Below are 23,289 nucleotides of genomic sequence, written 5' to 3' on the forward strand. Positions count from 1 at the left end.
AAAATGTGGCGCAACCTTTAAAGCTATATTCTTTGTCGGCTACACCAACAAAAACACAGAGCTTCCAATTGTGCAAAACCGTGCTCTATTTATGGAAGTTGTACTTTATTTTTCTATGATTAATATTATACCGACTGAGGGAAATGCCAATGCAGGATACTTACTTAATGTGCTGAGGTTCAAAAGAGCCTTGACTGAAATCTAATTTTATGTGATCGTCAGACGGTTACAGGTAAACTAGAGGCTGTACTGTCTGAACTAAATGTCTGTCATATTGTCTATAATTGATGGCCATCGTTACCTCGGTGCATGTGAAGGATGATCAAAAGCACTTCACCTTTCTTTTGGTTTCTCATATGAAGCAGATTGTAACAGTGCAGAACATAAGGCAGGGATTGGTGCATACCTAAAATTGCATTAATTACTATAAAATCTGGCTCTTGGGTCAATAGGACATCATAATACCCACTGTTGTGTTTTCTTAAGTCTCCTTAACCGGGATGTCTTAAAGCTTTCAACTGCCAACACAAAAGTTGAGTGATTGAGAATTGTAACCCCATCTATAATAGGAATAATAATACATTAGATTTGTAATGCACTTTATATTCATACAAATCCCAAAGTGTTACATAGTAAAACAGGTAAGTGATAAGTAAAAACACATGGAGAGCATGATAAAATAAACAAAGACAATAAGTAAAAGGGCAAGAGTTCAATTAAAAGCTCTCCTAAAAAGGTGGATTTTAAGGCAACGTTTAAAAGCATCCACAGTCTGTGGGATCCTAAGGTCCTCCTCTGTTACTGGTTAAAGTATACAAAACATTTAACTAGGGTATAACCGTGCTAGTGACTGTTTTATCCATCTATGACTGATGTTTGCATCCTCTTTAGCAGTATTGGTGAAAATGTAGAATTACCAGTCACTATTGAATGTCATTATTGAATGTCATTTGATTGCTAGTGATCATTTTAAGACCTTTGCTTGTTGCCCAATGACCGACGGAGATATGTAGGCAGCAGGCCTCTTATGATCTGGCACGAATAAGCGGGTATAGAAAATGGATTAAATGGACTTTCATGATCCACATTGGGATCTTGATCCAAACATGGGAAACTGTTCCTCAACAAATCCCTGTTGAGAAATCTCTGTTTGAATAACTAGTGTTAACTTATGAGGTTCATTAAAGGGGAAGGGGGTGGTGGGTCTTTAAAAAAGACTGCAAAACATTTAGAAAAAGCTCAAATAAAATATTACATGGCTGTTTAACATTACATATCCCAATCTGTAAGGTTTAACATGATAGTGGCCCACATTTTACAGCTATAACAGCTTCTGCTATTCTGAGAAGGCTTCCCACAATTTTTAGGACAGTGCTTGTGGACGCATTATTCCTGAAGTGCATTTGTGAAATCAGACACTGATGATGGATGAGACGGCCTGCCTCGCAGTCTTCTTTCTAATTCATCCAAAATGTGTTCTATTAGGTTGGAGTCAGGACTCTCTGCAGGCCAGTCAAGATTCGACACTTAGCTCACTAAAGCCCCATTTACACTACCCTTGTTAAAGCGATCCGAGCCGAGACCAGTCCGAGCTTGGATCAGTTAACCAAGCCGAGCCTCGTTCTGATGACCATTTACACATCACGCTATCCCTGTTCCTTGGTTGCTCCTCGCCTCCTAGTGACGATCTGTGGTACTACTGTTCTCTGGGATTGAAGGCGGGCCAAAGCAAATCAAAATGGCGGTGCCCGTAACATTCAGGAAGTTATGGTTGGACAGAGTCGGCTTTTGGGACGTGCATAAGACAAACGGACGTCTAATAAGGATTTACAGACGCAGGAAACAACAACAGACACTGAGGTTCATCACACTGCTAAGCAGAATCATCTCTGGAAATCGTGTGGCATGGTAAGGAAGCTAGTATTATTATGAATGTCTGAAATTTGTCTGAATGGAGAGTGAATCGGGTTGTGCAGCCAGACACGCCGGAAAAAACGCGGACAGTCAGCTGACTGTAAGGGCATGACGCGGTCTGCTCATGCGTTCTTCGTTATCAGATAACCGGGATAAAAAAAAAAAACAGTCCGAGACCACACCTGGAACTGGTCTGCATTTAGCGCGGTCCGGTTATGTCTAGCTCGGTTCAGTTCAGTCTGCTTACTATTTACACTCGACAGTTATCTCGGTTACCGAGCTTGGACTGGTCTCGGCTCGGTTAAAAAAGTGTAGTTAAATGGGGTATAAGCCATGACTTTTTGCCCTGGTGAGCTGTCACACTGGAGCAAGAAGGAACCATTCCCATGCTTGTCTTACAAAGTTAGGAGCATGGATTGTCCAAAACATGCTGGGATGCTGAAGCTTTAAAATGTAATTTCACATGACTCAGGGGCTGGGACCAACTACTTAAAAAAAAAAAAACACACCATAATCCCCTTTAACAGCGCAAAGAAATACTATGACTGGACTTCTCTCACTACTGGCATTCTATCATGGTACCACCCTGAAAATTAGGAGCTCCTGATGGCAGCCAATTATTTCACAAATGTTTTTAAGAGCAGTCTGCATGTCTAAGAGTCATGTTTTATGCACATGTGGCCGTAGAGGGGATTGGAACACAGACGCATGGAAATACATTCATTTCAATCTGAAAAACTCACACAGAAAGAAAAGGCAATTAGAAGAATTTTATTGATACAATATTTTAAGAGTTTGGCGCTCAGACCTCGGCAGGAAAAATTCACGCTGAATTATACTTGAATATGCATTAGCAGGCGTATGAGAATAGGGATATTTCCCCCCAGGTCTGAAACTGGTGGTGGAGTGGAGATAAGCAAAGTTTGTTCAGTCCATATGATGATCTGTTTGAGCTAGATGTCCAACTTGATAAACACAGGTTTGCATGAACTGTCCATGATGAGCAAGCATGAAGCGACTGTGGAGAGAAAAAACTCCCCCTTGGGAAGAAACCTCTGGCAGAACCAGGCTCAGCATGGCGGTCTTCTGCCGGACCGTTTTAAGGAGTGACCTGGAATTCCATGAGAGTCCAGGAGGAATTACACTCTGATAGGGACGAGGTAGAAGGAGGACCGTAGGAAAGCCAGGTGGAGCTTGGTACGATGGTGGAGAAGGGGATGGAGGTGGGTTGAAACCGGTCGACAGAGTCCAAACCGGACACGTGCCAGCCACTGCTTGCTCGCTGAGCAGAAGGCCGAGACGAGGATGTGGAGTTCTTTTAAGATGAACCCAGGATGCTGATTGGCTTCGAGGAGGAGCAGTTCAAAGCTGATAGGCCTTGTGTCGGAGGCGGATGAGTCCCTGATTGATGGAGGTAGGCAATAGAGTTTCTTCAGTCTGAATTTTCGCTTAAGCTGCATTTTCAAATCCCCGCATAGTCTACACTGTGAGTTCTCTTGTATCCAACGTTACAGCTGTTGTTACTGAGACAGTAATGAAATTACTTCCTGCTTTTGTTATTCTCTTATGGACATCCCACAAAACATCACTGTTGATACCTCTTTGATATTTTTTGCCTCGACTTTAGGTAAACCCGCACAGAATCTATTAGTAAGAGTCGGTGAACTTTTGAAAGCCTTTTCTAAACCCCTCGGGTGTTTCTTCCTTTCAAGTCCTTTTGCAGGGTGCAATCAAGACAGCAAGGCCTCCACTCCATTGAGTTAATTGGATTCTGTTAATCAGTAAGCTCACTCGTCACTGAAGGAAGTCAACAATTATAATTAAAAAAGGTCAGAGGTTTGATGAGTAACTGTATGCAGCAGGGCTGGTTCTATTTAGCTGACAATAAACATTGAAATAATGATAACAGGAAGAAGGTTTCTGATAACCAAACAATAGTGATCAATAATCAGCACAATCTATAATTGAAACACGGAATTATTTTGTTGGTTTTCAGTTGATTGGATTCAGAAGAGCATCATTTTACTTTCGGGTAGTCCAGTGACAAATTAAAACTGCTATTAGCATGTTTAATTTATTTATTGGGGAAATTTTACTTAGCAGTGAATTAAAACCATTATGCATGATTAGGATAAAACAGAATGTCTCACTAACTACAAGACCACCAGTGAAAAAGACCAGGGGCAGAATTTTATTACCCAGAGTAGCAAATGGACTGCTGCACTAAAGGTGTTTTTTTTTTTTTTTTTTTTTTTTTTTTTTTTTTTTTTTTTTTTTTTTTAGCCCCTGACGCTAATAAAACTTTAAAACTCCAATGTGAACTGACACAGCAATGGCTGCCTTTATTGATTTCAACTAAATCTCCCTTTGATGAGGCACTGAGTAGACAAACAGTGGGCTTTAGCCTGGGTGATGATTGCCTGAGATTTATTTGAACTGAGAATTGTGACGCACACACAAAAAAGAAGAAAAAAAAAACATGTCTATCTTTGGTGGTTCAATATTGCGGCAAGCTCCACATGTTTAATTCTTAAAATAAAAGCCCCAACACCAACTACTTCTTCATTAGTTTTTATGAAGTTTTTATTTTTAATTAATTTTTTTTCCTTCTTATAATAATCAATGGGTTACCAAAACTTCAACTGGAGATTTGGCGAAATCAAATAATTTAAAGGGGATATTTCATGCTTTTCACTTCTTCCTTTTCACATTGAAATTGTTCAGTTGTGTTTATAAAGTGGAACTGGAATGCTTAGGTCTGAATTCCTTGTTAATTTGCCTTCATGTTCCCTTTGTTTAACCTATGTTCTGTGGTGTGTCTGAGAGCAACTCGCTTTGGTGCTGTCTCTTTAAATCTAAAAGGACCCATTTTAACCTCGCCCTCTTCCAGGATACAGAGGGTTCAACTCCATCCCATTCGGCTATTTTTGTAGAATGGTGTGGGACGGTGTAATGAACAACCAAACATTTTCGCCTGTCCACTTGTACCTTTGGCATCCTTCAGCTTGGACTAAAAATGGAGGGTTTGTAAAATTGGTAAGTCAGAAGTCAATGACCTTGTTTAGCTGCTCCACAGAAACTAGTGACGTAATTGTTCAAAAATCATAACAGAAAATAGAAAAACATAAACGGCTTAATAAATGTGACTACAAAAACAACATAAATATAGACTACAGAACTACTTAAAATGTTCTGCATTCCTAGAGACACCAAGTACATAACAAAATTGAATCAAGAACTAAAAAAGTTGATTTTACATATGTTCCCTTTAAAATAATAACAACTCACAGCTATTTCCCATAATGTGTCAATTAGTCTGCCAGTTATGCAAACATTAGACAAATAACATGGTAAAATTATATAATGGTTTGCTCATACCCAAAGTGATACAACTAAACGAGAGTGCCGACACTCCCATAGACCTCTATAGAAAGAAGGACTGTCTCGTGGGTCATGCAACTGCAAATAGTTTCAAACAGCGATTGTTCCCGCATTGAATGCAGTTCATTATCAGTGTTACGGGCCATTTTCTCCGGATAATTGATGAACTTACATTTGTTGTCATTGGGAAGCTTTAGCTGACTGGCCCATACTAAAAAATGTCAATGGTGACATTTTATGTACCCAGTTTTAGTTAATTAATCACGTTAATCGGCTGCTTGTTTTTAAATTGCAGCAAGCTAACTGTATGCAGGGCGGGTCAGAACAGATTGAAACGGGTCTATTTCAGTCAGTCTAATACAGCTTTTTAAAATATTGGGCGCAGTTCGAAATATAAGTGTTTATAATTTTCTTATTTTTTCAGATGTCTGAGCTTAAAATGAATTCCAGTGAGACTAATTGTGAAGAGAATGGAGGGTCAAACTCACAGGGAGACATAGGACAAAATGATTCTTCAGAAGGAAAGTTTCTACATGTTGATGTGTCCACAATCTTTAAATTATTTTAATTCAAGTTAATAAACAATCTGCCCTGCGACAGACTGGCGACCTGTCCAGCGTGTACCCCGCCTCTCGCCCATTGAATACAGGAGATAGGCACAAGCACCCATAGAGACCGCATGAGGGACAAGCATGACGGAAAATGGATGGATGGATAATAAACAATCTCAACTAAAAAAAATATCAGATTGAAATGGTTAATTTACCTTGATTTATAGATTATTTTACAGACCATCCATCAGACACGGCAGCATAAATGGGGATATTACCAATAAAGAAAACTGATTGGGAAGATTAGCAATTGTTTAATATTAAACACACAAGGCTGACTTGAATGAGCTGCTGATGTTATACAGGATGCCATTTTCTGTCCTACAAAATAAGAGCTGAATCAATATTTTTTGTTTGTTTGAACAACACTTTAAAGGCATACTATGCAACATTTTTCAGTTAATTAATATGTTCCATACCGTTTTGGATGATTAAATGAGTCATTTGAGGTTGAACTAAGGTTTTCTCGGCCGCCCTGGTGGTCTGTGGGGGAAATACCGCACTTGCAATTGCAGGAGCAGTCGGCCCGCACTCACAGGCTCAGTAGTCTCGTGTGCATCGCGAGAGTTGGTCTTGCTTTACGGCGAGAACTGCTACACTCCCGCAGTGAAAGGTGTGCTCGTTGGTAGCGCAGTGGCGATATTTGTGCAGTTATCATGGCGGTGCAAAGTTTGTCTCCCCCTCCGCTCCGCTGCGCAAAGTTTGTCAACCCCCCCCCATCCCGCTCCGCACCTCACAGCGGCGCAAAGCTAGTCTTCCCCCAGCTCCGCCGGTCGTCCCAAATTCCTAGGGGAAACACTGCATTGGAATGGTTTCTCTCTCTCTGTGTGCATGTTCATACCTTCACTGTGTTAGTCATTGTTTGTACTGCAGTTTTTTCCACTTTTGTATTCGTTGTGTTAGCCTGTCTGCTAAGCTCAAAACAACCGCGCCTGACTTGACGGACAAACCAGGAGAACAGCTGTGCATATTTACGACAGTGCACTTTTACTTTCGCCCTCTGGGGGGAGCCTCGCTGGAAAATCAACGCCGGTTGCATAGTATACCTTTAACACCATAACCTTCACAAAGCTGGTATTTACTGCAGGACAGGAAATGCATTTGTTTTATATTATATTAGCTTTCTAACAAAGCTGGTTATTTTTCTTTGCACTTCCTGACATGAAGGGAGAATGTCTTCTAACAAAGTTGTTCCTTTCTCTAGAGTATCCGTGGCATTTGAGAGCTCGCTGAAGGATGCACCGGACCTTGTTGGGAAAAGCTTCTCGGTTTTCTGGACCAGCTTGAAGGCTTCATGTGATGGCTCAACATTTTTTCAACATTTTTCCAGCCTTTTATTTGATCTTGCTGGATGTTGGATATACATTTTGTTGTGGCCCACTCCAAAAGCCACCATATTGCTAGATTTGGACTGCCCATGTCAGGGATGATGTTTACTACAAAAAGTCCTATGGAAGCTGCTCTTTTTAGGATGATTTGCTTGTAATTTGCCCAGTTAATGACTGAAATGGTAAGCCACCACTTGCTTCCATCCTGCCATCATAAAAACATGCACGTGTTGCTGCTCTCCTCTGTGCCCAGGCAATGCCACATCCAAAAAGCTTCCCTGTTCCTGGGTGCAGCCCTATGCATTTCATCCACAGTTAAGACACCTGGTTCCAGCTCAATGTGTTGCAGTCTTCTCTGCTGGTTTCTGGTGTCATGGAGAGGGAAACTTGTGTCCCGAAGAAACTTGGCACCTGTTGAGCACGCTGAAAAAACGGATAATCTGTTTTTTGTGCATTTGCTCCATCTATCATTTCTGTGTTAAGTTCTCCTTCTATGCTTCTTAATGTGATGTTTTTTGGCTTTCTTATTCCTGCCTCAGTTTTTTCACTTCATGTCCCTCATTTGTATTATAAAAGGCCATGTATAGTAAAATTTTTTGTTATTTGTTTTTGTACAATTGACACATGTCTGTTTTATCACCTAATATGACTTTCACCTGAAACTGTTTTATTTAAATGAACAATTTAATGAATCACTAATATACAATAATTTTAAGGTTATGTGCACCATGGACTCAGCTATATATACATGTGGTAGGGCTGGACGATAATTCAATAACAATATATATCGATCGATAGACATGTGGCGCGATAGGAAAAAAACGGGTCGATAAAAGTTCGATAGAGACAGTTTTCCTTCCTTCCTTTCAGCCTATCATATTAGTTGATGCTACAGTCACTACTTTCTTCTCGACCAATAGTAATCGTGGACCCAGGCATGCCGTCACAAGGCCACGCCCTCTCAAACCACAACACAGAGCATGTGAATATGTTGCAGCAAGGAGCGGCGGAGGAAACGGTCCCAAAACGGGGTTTTACTAGTTCACCAGTCTGAAAGAAATAAACCAGTGATTTGTAAAACTTGCAAGGAACCGGTAAAAACAAAGTCTGGTAACGCAACCAACTTGTTTCATCATGTAAGCCGCTCACACCCGCAGCAGCGCGGAGCTATGCAGCCCCGCCACCGCTCCGCGTCTTCTTAGGAATCTTCTGGAAGTTCTTCCAAAACAAAGCAGGTATAGCAGCTAAACTGGGCTTCCTTCTTTGTGATAAAATGACAAAGTGTCCAAGCGGCGTAAGGACATCACGCATGCAGTAACATGCTTCATAGTGATGGACATGCTGCTGTTGTCTGCAGTTGAAAAACCTGGCTTCAAACAACTACTTACCCTTCTTGATCCACAATATAAACTTCTGAGCCGCAGGTTTTTCTCTAACAGCGCTCCCTGAATTGTGCAACTAATGCAGGGAATCAGTGCAGAATGAGCTGCAGTCTGTGTCTTCACACGCGCCAATCTCGGACCTTAGCCCTGCGTCAGCCTCTCAATTATGAAACCTGAGAAGTAACTAGTGTACTATTCCCACCTAAATAGGCTATTTTATTTATTTATTTGGTATATTTCGTCCGTCCGTTCGTCTTCTTCCGCTTATCCGGGGTCGGGTCGCGGGGGTAGCAGCTTCAGTAGGGAGGCCCAGACGTCCCTCTCCCCAGCCACTTGGGCCAGCTCCTCAGGAGGAATCCCAAGGCGTTCCCAGGCCAGCCGGGAGACATAGTCCCTCCAGCGTGTCCTGGGTCTTCCCCTGGGCCTCCTCCCGGTGGGACGTGCCCGGAACACCTCACCAGGGAGGCGTCCAGGAGGCATCCTGACCAGATGCCCGAGCCACCTCAACTGGCTCCTCTCGACGTGGAGGAGCAGCGGCTTTACTCTGAGTCCTCCCCGGATGACTGAGCTCCTCACCCTATCTCTAAGGGAGAGCCCAGACACACTACGGAGAAAACTCATTTCAGCCGCTTGTATCCGGGATCTCGTTCTTTCGGTCACGACCCAAAGCTCGTGACCATAGATGAGGGTAGGAACGTAGATCGACCGGTAAATCGAGAGCTTCGCCTTTTGGCTCAGCTCTCTCTTCACCACAACGGATCGGTACAGCGCCCGCTTCACAGCAGACGCTGCACCAATCCGCCTGTCGATCTCCCGCTCCATCCTCCCCTCATTCGTGAACAAGACCCCAAGATACTTGAACTCCTCCACTAGGGGCAGGACATTCTCCCCAACCCGGAGAAGGCACTCTACCATTTTCCGGTTCAAGACCATGGTCTCGGATTTGGAGGCACTGATTTTCATCCCGGCCGCTTCGCACTCGGCTGCGAACCGCTCCAGTGAGAGCTGTAGATCACGCCCTGATGAAGCCAATAGGACCACGTCATCCGCGAATAGCAGAGACGCAATCCTAAGGCCACCAAAACGGATCCCCTCAACACCTTGGCTGCGCCTAGAAATTACTGCTGGCAATGCGGACCAGACTCTGACACCGGTCGTACAGAGACCTGACAGCCCTTATTAAAGGGTCCGGTACTCCATACTCCCGGAGTACCCCCCACAGGATCCCCCGGGGGACACGGTCGAATGCCTTCTCCAGATCCACAAAACACATGTAGACTGGTTGGGCAAACTCCCATGCCCCCTCAAGAATCCTGCTGAGGGTATAGAGCTGGTCCAGTGTTCCACGGCCAGGACGAAAACCACACTGCTCTTCCTGAATCCGAGATTCGACTATCCGACGGACCCTCCTTTCCAGAACCCCTGAATAGACCTTACCAGGGAGGCTTAAGAGTGTGATTCCCCTGTAGTTGGAACACACCCTCCGGTCCCCCTTTTTAAATAGGGGGACCACCACCCCAGTCTGCCAATCCAGAGGAACTGCCCCCGATGTCCACGCAATGTTGCAGAGCCGCGTTAACCAACACAGCCCCACAACATCCAGAGCCTTAAGGTACTCAGGGCGAATCTCATCCACCCCCGGGGCCTTGCCACCGAGGAGCTTTTTAACAACCTCGGCAACCTCAGCCCCAGAGATGGGAGAACCCGACCCAGAGTCCTCAGGCTCTGCTTCCTCAATGGAAGACGTGTTGGTGGGATTAAGGAGGTCTTCGAAGTATTCCGCCCACCGACGCACAACGTCCCGAGTCGAGGTCAGCAGCACACCACCCCCACTGTAAACAGTGTTGGTACTGCACTGCTTCCCCCTCCTGAGACGCCGGATAGTGGACCAGAATCGCTTCGAAGCCGTACGGAAGTCTTTCTCCATGGCCTCTCCGAACTCTTCCCACGCCCAAGTTTTTGCCTCGCCGACCAGCCGAGCCGCCTGCCGCTTCGACTGCCGGTACACATCAGCTGCTTCCGGAGTCCCACAGGCCAAAAAAGCCCGGTAGGACTCCTTCTTCAGCTTGACGGCTTCCCTCACCGCTGGTGTCCACCAGCGGGTTCGAGGGTTGCCGCCGCGACATGCACCGACAGCCTTGTGGCCACAGCTCCAACTAGCCGCCTCAACAATAGAGGCGTGGAACATGGTCCATTCGGACTCAATGTCCCCCGCCTCCCTCGGGACGTGTTTAAAGTTCTCCCGGAGGTGGGAGTTAAAGCTCCGCCTCACAGGGGACTCTGCCAGACGTTCCCAGCAAACCATCACAGTGCGTTTGGGCCTGCCCGGTCGGACCGGCTTCCTCCCCCGCCATCGGAGCCAACTCACCACCAGGTAGTGGTCGGTGGAGAGCTCCGCCCCTCTCTTCACCCGAGTGTCCAAGACATACGGCCGCAGGTCAGATGAAACGACAACAAAGTCGATCATTGAACTGCGACCTAGGGTGTCCTGGTGCCAAGAGCACATATGGACACTCTTATGCTTGAACATGGTGTTTGTGATGGACAATCCATGACGAGTACAGAAGTCCAACAACAAAACACCACTCGAGTTCAGATCAGGTGGGCCATTCCTCCCAACCACGCCCCTCCAGGTCCCACTGTCATTGCCCACGTGAGCGTTGAAGTCCCCCAGCAAAATGAGGGAGTCCCCAGGAGGGGCACTCTCCAGTACCCCTTCCAAGGACTCCAAAAAGGGTGGGTAATCTGAACTGCTGTTTGGTGCATAAGCGCAAACAACAGTCAGAACCCGTCCCCCCACACGGATGCGGAGGGAGGCCACCCTCTCGTTCACCGGGGAAAACCCCAACGTGCAGGCACCGAGATGGGGGGCAACCAGTATGCCAACCCCAGTTCGGCGCCTCTCACCATGGGCAACTCCAGAGTGGTTATTTTACTGGTCACTTTAGTTTATTCTTTGTCAGTATTTAATAACATAACTCAGGTCTCTTAAGTTATTTTTCTTTAAAAAAATTCTGTTATAGTTAAAAAAGTTGGTTAAATAAAGATTTATTGGAATTCTGTGTTTGTGTCTTTATTAAAATTAAATCATTTAGCAATATCATAAAATGTACAGGCAGAGCTGCACATAAAATATGGTTTTAAATATTTTCAATAATTATCGATATCGATCAATATGCATTTTTTTTTATCGATAAGCTTTTTTTCTATATCGTCCAGCCCTAACATGTGGTACTCAGTTCACATTATGAAATGAAATATACAACAATAATGTCTTCCACATAAAACAATTCTTCACAGGTCATCAGTCAAATCTATAGCCTCATATTTTCCTCCAAGTTATTCAAAACTTTTAAAAGAAATAATAATAATTTAGATCAGCTCATTTTCCATCTGATGCAAGATAAAACAGACTGACATCTGCTAAATATTGGGTGTTTTTTTTTTTGTTGGAAATCCTGAAAACAGTGATATTTATCCTTTGCTGAAGGGTGTAGAACTGATGGTAAGCTGTAGCACGACAAAGCTGGAGGACAAGGTCTACCATTTCCAGCATGCAGAGAACAACTGAAAGGGCTTTAAAGCTGGTAATATTACTCCTATTATGTGCAGAACTTTATTCTAAACCATTGTAGACATGTTATATTGATCAGTGTATTGCATAAACACCTATTATTACAGGTAATTTCCACTGTGATATTTGGAACACAGATAAATGTCCCTGGCGCTCCTTAAAAAAATACTTTAAATAAAATGCAGTCAGTGAAGTAATCAGAGAAAATTACTGGTCAATAATTAAAAGCACTAGCTTATATCTTTTAATTTAGGCCCACATAATACTGTTTTTTAGTAGGGACATCCCAATCCAATCCCAAGTTTTGGATGGGAGTCTCGATCGAGACATTATTATATGATGTCAAAACTCAACTCCTAGTACTTGTTGGTGTACTGTTTTAGGTGTTATGCCACCCAAGTAGAGTTTCTGCATATTTTGCAGCTAATTTTTGAAATCAGCCAATTTTGTATACACTGTAAAGATTATATGATATGTTGTAAAATATGATTTAGCTGATTTAGAGAAATCTGGGTTTCCTCAATTGTCTAACTGATGGAAAAACCAGAGACGGAGAGAGTAAGAGAGAGAGAGACTGCTGTTTTTGAACAGCAATAAGGGCCCCAAAAAATCCTGCCGGCACAGCTACTTACTGCTGTCTTAACGTCAAATGACATCCTCACAAAGCCGTGCTCTGTTGAAATCCCTGTTGTCTGGGAGGGGGCTCCTTTGTATCAGTCGTCATTCTGATGAAGAGGGAGGCAAGAAGGAGATGCCAGGTTGTGCAGCACAACACACTCCTTGTACACCTTCCTTGGATGATAACTCCGCCACAGGCATTTTTGGATGCCGATGGCACATTCAGCATGCACGGGTGAGAGTGGTAATAAAGCCAACCCCCTCTGCAATCTGGGAGTATAGGAAGGGACTTTGGAGCCAGCCAGGGAGAGGAACGTGATGGTAAGAAAACTCTTAAATATCGTGAGGACTTTGATTTAAGTTGTCTTATAGGGATTTTTTTTATTTGTTCAAAAAGTTATTTTGTATAGTTATGGCTCACCAGCAGAAGTATAAATACAAGTGTGGTTTTGAATGATGATGATAAAGTCGACTTATGATCTATAAAGTCTGATATGGAGTGAAATTGAATATCTGAGAGAACGTGTGCAGTCCAGTTTTAATTAGATCATGTTTAGCAAACTGTTTTAAAATGTTGTGTTATTTTATTACATTGATGCTGTGGCAGCTTTACTCAACATTATCATACAGTAAGAAGTTTTTACCTGGCCATGCCGTCTGCCAAACCTTCTGTTTGTCTGGTTTTCTGTTTTTGAATTCCCTGCCTGGGAAGTGTTTTGATTTCGTTAAATGGGGGTTTACTTGTTTCTTCACCTGGCTCAAAATCAGACCTTTACTCGTTTTACAGCTCAGTTTATTAAACAGGCCATCATGAATTAAAAATGGCTTTCCTTAGAGTGAGTGAAAGCGAGAATGGTTGGCACCAAAAAAGAAAGATAGAAAAATAGTCTAAGGCCTAACCTGAGTATTGAAATGTATATAGAGATTCTGAAAACTGGAGAACTCAAGGAATTTTGATGCCACGAAGCACCCAAACTATTTGTTTTGACTTAAGACTTAATTGTTTTGACAGTTAAAATCAATTCAAGTGGAATTGCAAAATTTGCTTTAAAATGAAAATATTTCAAACATAAATCTATCAATATGTGACTACATGCTTGGCAGCTTTTCAGACACAGTTCAGATAACCATGCATGTATTTCCCCACACTTAAGTGCAATTTGGAGTGACCACTTCCCCTGTAGGAAGAAACTGTAGTAATCAGGAGAAAACCCTCGCATGCATAGAGATAACATGTACACTCCACACAGGAAGGTGCTGGCCTGGATTTGAACCCAGGATTTCTTGCCTCAAGGCAACGATGCTAAAAGCAACTCCAACATACATTCCATACAACTTCTAATATCTGCAAAATGCCTCAACCTCCAGGTTACATAGTTATTGCAAGCAAATAGAGCAGAGAAACCCAATGATTATGACAGAATCATTGTTTTCTGCTGAGCCTTGTGCCCACTATAGTTGGCAGTTGAGTTGCAGCCTGTGGCTGTTTCATTAAACACCTCTGTGTACAGTTGACTTTGCTCTCCACTCAGCCAGTTCAATAAACAAATACAGTAAATACCTGTCAGCTGTGGGACGATAACAGGCCATGGGACTGAGATAAATGGATACAGCACTGTTAGAGTACGTGAATGGCAATAATTTCTGAGAAACACATCTAGTACAGCTTAAAGATAAAGGAAGAGTTGTACATGTATGTTCACAGATAGCTTGGAAAGAGAAGAGTCGTTAACTTTATTGGGTTCACTCAAGAACAACACCAGAGGCTTGAAGATTTCTAAACTAAATATCCAATAAAGTCATGTTGCCGAGCAACGATACCTCCAAGATGCAATCAAGGGTGTAATGAAACCAAACCTGTTTCTCTCCACATTTAATCAATCTCCCAACTAGGGGACCGAGGGATTAATGTGCTTTTGTCTCTCAACATTCACATTTCAATATAGCTCCTTTGAGTATGATTTGGTTAATGCAGCTTTAGCGTTTGAAACAAAATAGAAACTTTAAAAAAAAAAAATCAGGTCCTAATTGGTTCTAGAGGCTGCCAACTACAAGTTTGATTAGACAAGCTATTCCAACTTTATAATAGTGTTTATGATACCTTTTTAGGCTTACAGTTTAGGTTGTTACAGTATGTGATAATCAAGACTGAACATGGGCTGGAGAACAACTCTACATTCTCCTCAATTATCTCAATGGCTTTGAAAATCTTGCGTGTTGTGGAGATTAATAAAAACAAAAGGCAGTACTTTTCCAATCATGTAGGTCCTTTCCGCTGACGCCACATGGGCACTCGGGAAAATAACACTGACATCATGTGACTCCAGCCCTCGGCCTCCAGCTGCACAGCAGCGTAGCACTGTTGCCTTGCAGCAAAGATATCCTGCACTCTGAAACCCATTGTTTTTAACGGCATGGGCCGCGCACGGGCGCAAAAGCGCTGCGTGTTGAGCAAAGCGCAAGCGTAGCGTACCGCTTTGTGAGCTCCGTGTACACCGCGATCAAAGTTCAACTATGTTTAACGTTGACCACGGCACGCAGCGAAATATACACACACAGCCAACAGAAACTGTGCCATCCTACCGTCAGCTGGAAAGACCAAAGAGCAAAATCAGAAAGGATTCCCTGGTCATAATCTCCCAGGACCTAAAGTGGGAGCTGAACATCAACTCCCTCACCAAGAAAGCACAGACGAGGATGTACTTCCTGCGGCAGCTGAAGAAATTCAACCTGCCAAGGACAATGATGGTGCACTTCTACTCCTCCATCATTGAGTCCATCCTCACCTCCTCCATCACCATCTGGTACGCTGGTGCCACCGCTAAGGACAAGGGCAGACTGCAGCGTGTCATCCGGTCTGCAGAGAAGGTGATTGGCTACAATCTTCCATCTTTCCAGGACCTGCACGCCTCCAGGACTCTGAGACGTGCAGGGAAGATTGTGGCTGATGCCTCGCACCCCAGTCACAGACTATTTCAGACACTTCTCTCTGGCAGGAGGCTGCAGTCCATCAGGACCAGAACCTCACGCCACAAGAACAGTTTTTTCCCATCTGCTACCAGCCTTATGAACAAGGCCAAGAACCACCCGTGAAACTGGACCCTGCCTCTCTCCCCCATTCAGGACTTACAAGCTTCTGCGTTACATTAACGCACAGTTTACTGAGTGTATACAGCTTCTGTGTATATATATATATATATATATATATATATATATATATATATATATATATATATATATATATATATATATTTTATTTTATTTTGTCTGCACCATCAACACCAAGTCAAATTCCTTGTAAGTGCACACCTACTTGGCAATAAACTTGATTCTGATTCTGAACTGTTTGACACAAGTCTGAGATTGTATCTCTGTTGAAACGGATCTCTTTAACAAGTCTCAACTCCCTAAGCGAATCCCTGGACCTGAGCATTTGGTGCACCCACACCCTCTTCTTCCTGACTGCTCTTTTTCTCCTTACTAGCAGGACTAGTGGTAGCATTAGCTCCTTAGCATGGGCAGACACATATATGCTGCTGACAACTAAACAATTGACCCGGACACAGGCAGTGCGGATCCAGCCCTGCTATGCGCTGAACACCGCAGCACGCACAGCGCAAACCGCGTCTGGTCTGAAAGGCCCATGATGATATCTCCGCTGCCCGCAGCCTGGTAAGCTCGCACTGCTGAGACAGAAGCACGGAGGTTGAAGTCTAAACGGCTCGTCTCCGCTGTCTCTTTCTCAAACACACAGCTTTAAAGCAGACAGCAGAGAGGCTCAGCCTTATTTTATTATTAGATGTGTTATCCAGATATTTATCAATTACTCCTTAAAAATATACAAGAAAATCTTGCATATACAATTATAGAAACATTTGTATTTTTTAAGTATGTTTTATTTCTTGTGAGGTATTTTCTAGTCTGCTCTTGAAATGTCTTATCTCACCTCCACACAAAGAAACTGTAGAAATGTTTTTGAAAGCCACCATATAATTTTCTTTGCATATTATAATCCTGAATCGAGCTGCACCGGTGGTCAGAGATAATCAGAGACATTGATTTTGGGAAATAAGTAACAGATTAGTCAATGAATCTTTATTTGATTTTATTCAAAGAAAAGTTTAGAAAGATCATAAATGGAAACAACAGGAAAGGTCTTGACTAAATGTTTTTCTGCTATAGAAATTCCACAGGTTGTATATCAGCAGCAGAAGCAAAGAAAGAACCATATTTATAGCATACAAGAAATGTTATCTATTTTAATCTGTAAATGTTCCAGTCCTCTAGTGACATGCTAAAAATATGCAGTTATTGTGAAACTACAAATAAGGCCAACGCTTAGTGAGTGTGTCACCAATATTAGCACCCACAGCAGGCGGGCGCCATCATGAAGTTCCATAAAGTAACAAGCACCCACATAAAAATAGTGGCACAGTAGGAAAACTGTTTTACAAAAATCACCACAGCAAAGACATATTCCCCCTTCAAAGGGCACAATGAAACTGAATAAAACGTTCTCCTAGTTTTAACAGTTTTATAAATGGAGATGTTCTGCTATGTTTACAACACAACATTGCTGGAGAGGTGAGAATGGAGGAAACTGATTTTATGGACAGGTGGGGTTTCTGTATTATGTAGAGGGGCAACAGTGGCACAGGAGGTAGGAGTTTGTCCTGTAACCGGCGACTTGCCAGTTGAAACCCCCTGCTCTGTCCGTCTCAGTCGTTGTTTCCTTGAGCAAGACACCTCACCCGCTTTGTCTGTCGGTGGTCAGAGGCCCCCGGTGGCGCCAATTTTATGGCTTCCTCACTTCTGTCAGTCTGCCCCTCGGCAGCTATGGTTACAATGTAGCTCACCACCGTCAGCATGTGAACTGATTGTAGCGTGAAGCGCTTTGGGGTCTTCGAACTCAATAAAATGCTTTACAAGGACAGGGCCGTTTTCCATGTATAGGAAGAGGAGGACAGTATGATTGAGGGATTGATTGATAAATCAGAATATCATGAAAAAGTTGATTTATTTCAATAACTTGATTTAAAATCGGAAGCTCGCAGATTCATTACATACATGGCAATATATTTCACGCATTTATTTCTGTCTTTTGATGAAAACCCAACATTCGGAAAAAATATTTTTTTAATACATGTCTGCCTAAAAAGTCAACGAAACACGGAGAAGCAGCATTTATGCTCCACTTATCTGGAACAAACTCCCAGAAGACCATAAAAGTGCCTGAGTTCAAGATTTAAAACTATTTTTTTTAGGATTGCCTTTGACTGTTCTAGTTAAACTGTTAACAGACACATCATTAGTTAGATTTAGAGTCCAACTGTTTTAAAATCAATACTAGTTTTTTTTTCAAGTTTCCTACATTTTATTTTAACTGTTTTTTTTTTTGCTTGTTTTATTCTGTTTTTATTGTCCTATGCTTTAATTACTTTTCAATGTCCTTGTACTGAAATGTGCTATACAAATAAACCCAGTGAACCAGGAAACATGGGGGCAGGGGGGCGGGGGGGCGGGTGCAAGGTTTGGTCTGGGCTTCTAGTTAAAAGCTAAATAAACTAACTGAATGCTAAGCTAATCGCTAACTTGAAAATCAAAACAAGGACCGCAAAAACTCACTGTTCAAATTTGCTACGGAGGCACAAGACGGATCTGCTACTGATGTGTCAGTTTATCCAAGTGACGTCACAAAAACGTTTGAACCAATGGCAATTCTGATTCAACACTCAATGCAAGACACCCACTGAACCTTAGGATGACGCCACACTGACAGACACAAAAGCCGGATTTTAACAAATATGCAGTAAAATGTAATAATAATAAAAAGAATCACCAGGATATGTGGACAGCCCTATAAAACAACTACGTTAATAAGAAAAAAAAAAGTTGATTTGGGCTGAGTTACTCTTTGAGTTACTGCCATGTTATGGCCTACATAACAATGGGTGAAAGTGCTTACTTACTTGCTGATTACTAGTCCAGTAATCAGCAAGTAAATCAAGGAGAATAAGCCAAATAGGATCATTGCTGAAGAAGCTGGATGTTCAGACTGCTCAACCTGAGCCCATTAACTGAAAGGTGAGTGGAAGAGAAATGTTCGGTAGTGCAAGGCCAACTGGAAATTGAATACCCAAAGCCTTAAAAAGATTATAAAACAAAGCCAATTTAAGAGTGGGATTAAAACGGCATTATGGGCTTTATTAACCACCACGCACACACACACACCTGTATCCATGACATGGCTACAGCTGCTGCATTCCTTGTGTTAACCCACTCCTGGTTCTCAGAGGTCCCAGAATCTGGAGTTAGAATGAAGAGACACAGAATCCAAGTTGCCCGAGGTCCAGTGTTAGGTTTCCACAGTAAGTGATGATTTAAGATGCCATGTCATCTGCTGGCATTGGTCTACTGAGGCACCGCAGCCATCTACCAGGAAGCTTTTCAGTACTTCATGCTTCCCTCTGCTGACAAGCTTTATGGAGATGCTGATTTGCAAGAGATGCAGGACTTGGCACATGCGCACACTGCCCAAGTAGCAATCCCTGCTTTATTGACCATGGTATCACTAGCTACGTTTACATGGACAAAAGTAATCGGCGTAAAGGGCTGATTGTTAATATATTGATAAAAATGTCATGTCAACGAACCAATCCGAATATTTTGATCAGATTAAACTCAATCGGAATGAAATTGTATTCAGATAAAAAAAAAACTAAAGAAAAGAGAGGGGTGGTTTATGCTGATTGATAATCCAATCAACATGCATGTAAACACTTGTCAGGATCAAGTTATTCAGAATGTTGCGCCCGACGTAAACGTGACGTATTTCCGTGTTGAGTGGCGGAAATACGTCGGGGAGCAAAACTGTCAGAGCTCTCGATACAACCTTTCTACTCAAACCATTAAAAGAGATCGAAATTGTTATTTACTGAGTAATGTTTAAACTGCAACTAGAACCTCGAGCAAGTCCAGCCTGGGCTCTCGGAAGACAAACAAACTTCTGTAATACTGCTTTGTTTGCTATTTTTTATTGTTCAGCACAGACGGAAGTTCTTCTGTGCACGTAAACATGGCTACTGTCCTGGGCAGGCCAGCTAACAGGCCTGACCTAAACGCCATCTGTGAGAATCTGTACAGTATTTTCAAGAGGAAGACCAGCAATGAGTTCATGACCTCCATACCAAGCTGTATTGATACAGTATGTCATCCAAAAGGACCCTGGACAAGCACTGATTAAGTATCCTGTAGTTTTGGTTTTGATTAGCTTTTAGCCGTTATCATTACAAAGGCACAAGCAGAAAATTTGCCACCTCTTGTGGTTTCTTTTTTTCTGTGAACCACTTGTTTGGGCCTCAGCTGGAGCAGGTTCATATTGAGACTCTTAAACCAAAAACTTTGAGTACCACTGCTGATCTGCAGCCTCTCCCATGATGATCAGAGGGAGAATTGGTTGTTGGGAATCAAACCGCGTGTGTGCGTACATTTATAGTTGCCTGCGAGAGGAAGTGGGTCACAGTGTCTCTGGGGAACAGATCTGGTAACATGAACCTTCTCTCCAGCACACATGTTTAATAATGGATTGTAAAAAATTTTAAAGGCTTTGCTTGTTACAATTTAATAGGGGGGAGATTGTAAAATTAACAAAAGTTCAGGCACACACTGGACCGTATAAAGAAATGTATTGTAACGTGTATTTTCATAGCCTTGATGCAAGGGAAAAGAATGGAGCGGTTAAACTGGATTTTAGATAAAATAACATAAAATGTTTATCTTCATTTTAGCTGCAAAATATTGTAACAATTTTACAATACATTTTATTATTTGCAATAATTTTCTTATACAATCATGCCTGATTTTATCCTAGCAGTATTTGTACCACAGACCGATTTTTACCAATATTTCATGCGCCTCAGTAACATTTTAGGACTATATTCTAACAAAGATTTGCAAATAATAAATAAGTGTCTAAATACTGACCTAAAGATTACAAAAAAACATTGACAGCTTGAAAGCAAAACATAAAGACCAAAGAATTACACTTGGTGCAGAAGAGGCAGCCTTACAAAGCAATTTTTGTTGCTATAAAATGCTAGAATGCTAGAATGCTATAAAAGTTCAGAACATTTGAAAAATATCTCTTTACATCTTTAAAACTTGGAAGTTGTAAATTAGTGAATATCACCTGTATGTAGGAAGGTTTTACAAAAATATGATGTTGTACTTTTGAACTGATACAACTGATCATAGTTTAAGTATAAAAGCTATTATTGTAAAAAGATATACAGTCATATTCAATAAATTACAATTCAATTTATTTATTTTTCAGTTCACCAACAAAACACATTATATAGAACAATTATAACAGACCAAAGTCTTAAAGCTGCAGGTGGAAAATCCACAAATGGAAACGCAAAATGTTAAATAATATAACACCAGACCATTAAAAAAAAATATTTTAACACAGAAATGTGGGCCTAATGAAGCAATGTTTAATACCTGCTAAGAGCTTATTTTCAAAAGGTACAGTTAATCTGACAAAGGAGCCTCATCTGAATGTATATTTTTAATTTATTGAATATGACTGACAATAGAAAACTGGGATAGTACAGCTTTATGTCTTGCCCCATCCCTGGTTTATACAATATATTTTTTATTGACTCCTGGAGGTTTACATTGCAGATCTTTATTTTTATTTTTTTTCCAGAGCCTCAGCTACACAGTGCAGGGAGTTGTGATTAATAATGGGTGGGGCTGCTTCTCTCTCTCTCTCTCTCTCTTTTCCTTTTCCAGTCTGCCTGACAAACCAAACCAGCACTTTCATCCTGCCTCTGTGAAGAGACAGGCTAGACACACTCATGGATCTGAAATGCTTTTTGGGTCCTGTGGTGCCAATGGATATGAGCAACAAGTTAACCGTGGACGCTTCTGCATTAAAAAAACAGTTTGGTGTGTGTGTTTTTCACTTTTACGTGAGGAAGTCAGTGGTTTCCCTCTGGCCACCAATGCACAAAGACATTCAATCAATAAAGTACTATTCTACCATTCAGTTTTTACGTTACAGTGTAAAAGTCTGAGGGATAACAAGTGTCAATCCCTTTGAATTTAGAACACATAGTGTAAAAAAGTCCCTCTTATTAGTAATGCATCACAGCGGATGAAAACTAAAAAGCCCCACTCTGCTTTGGACATCTTTTTAAATAGCTCCTAACAAACCAAAACCCATTTTGTGAGCCACAAAATATCGCCTTGGATCACGACTAAAAAGTATCCACCTTGAAAGGCGGTAGCCTACATCACAGAGCCTGACCTGAGTCCGTGTAGCGCGGTCTGGCCAGGTCCCTGAAGTAGTAGATGAAATCCAGGCAGTTGTCGTCCTGCACTTCTCCCTTGGAGCACAGGTCGGAGAGCAGTTCCAGCGCCTTTCGACAAATCTCATCCTCTCGTTCTGCAGGCATTGCCTTCCAGCATCCTTCTGACTGCTCCGCTGATCCTCTTTGCCACACACACGCACACCCACTCGGCCAAACGATCGCTCTGTCTCACCAAAGCCTCCGCCGGCGTAAATACGCACGACAGAAGAACAGAAAGATCACCAAATAGCTCCTGCGCGCTGCGCGCATCCGCCAAATACGCTAAAAGTCGATTGAACCGAAGTTGAAGTGAGTCTGGAGTGAAAGCGGAATGTTTAAGGTTAGACTGAAGAAGTTTTCATCAGTTTAAAAAACCCGTTGATGTTAAGTAGTTAACAAAAAGTCCAAGCAGCGTGGTTCGCTCCTTTTCCTTTTTGGTTTCTTTATTGTGCCCGTCGCTCGTTGATGCTTCTGAATCACGCGTTCTCCAGGCTTCAACCGCGCCAGTCAAGGTCCCTCCTGAATGAATGCGCTGCTTTCACCGCGCTCAGTTATTTCTCAATGCACCGAGATACAAAAAGGCAGACAGGAAGTTCAGCCTCCATCACTCCCACCCTCCTCATCCTTCATCCCCCCCCCCCCCTCCCACCAAGCAAAGAGACATGTCCTCAGAGAAAAAGAGAAGAGATCAGCGCACTTAGTGTTAAAAACCTCTAATTCCTTCCTCTTTGCATTCACCACTCATATATTTCATTTATTTATTTGTGAGGGGTCTTCAGCCTTTTTAATCCAAGGAGGCATTTTTGCCCTCAGTCCAGCTAAATAGAACTTGTTTTGCGTCTCATTTGTTGCATTTACCTTTTGAAAAAAGACAAGTTAGAGTTGTTGATAAATGTTTACCACCAAAAATCTATTGTCACTGATTGAACTGCCATTTTTATTTCCGTGTTTTGATTAAAAAAAAAAAAAAAAAGTAAAAGCACAAAACATTTTTACAAAAACAAGATGGATGCAATTATTTGGATTCCTCCTGTTTTGTAACTTTTCTTATTTTCTTTCACAAAGAACTGAAAAGCTCCTAAAACCTACATTTGTAATTATATCTATATTTAAATATTTTTTTTT

General features: G+C 42.2%; 1 protein-coding gene across 1 annotated transcript in view; it reads right to left on the minus strand.

The window, feature by feature from the left end:
- syt9b (synaptotagmin IXb) overlaps positions 1 to 22,736 on the minus strand; it is a 76,746-nt gene extending 54,010 nt beyond the window's left edge. The window contains exon 1 of the mRNA XM_012867638.3: positions 22,122 to 22,736. Within this exon, the coding sequence (XP_012723092.2) occupies positions 22,122 to 22,269 (148 nt within the window). The 5' untranslated portion in view covers positions 22,270 to 22,736. The remainder of the gene's footprint in view (positions 1 to 22,121) is intronic.
- Between the last annotated feature and the right edge of the window lie 553 nt (positions 22,737 to 23,289).

This window comes from Fundulus heteroclitus, chromosome 2, assembly GCF_011125445.2.
Source record: "Fundulus heteroclitus isolate FHET01 chromosome 2, MU-UCD_Fhet_4.1, whole genome shotgun sequence".
NCBI lineage: Eukaryota > Metazoa > Chordata > Actinopteri > Cyprinodontiformes > Fundulidae > Fundulus > Fundulus heteroclitus.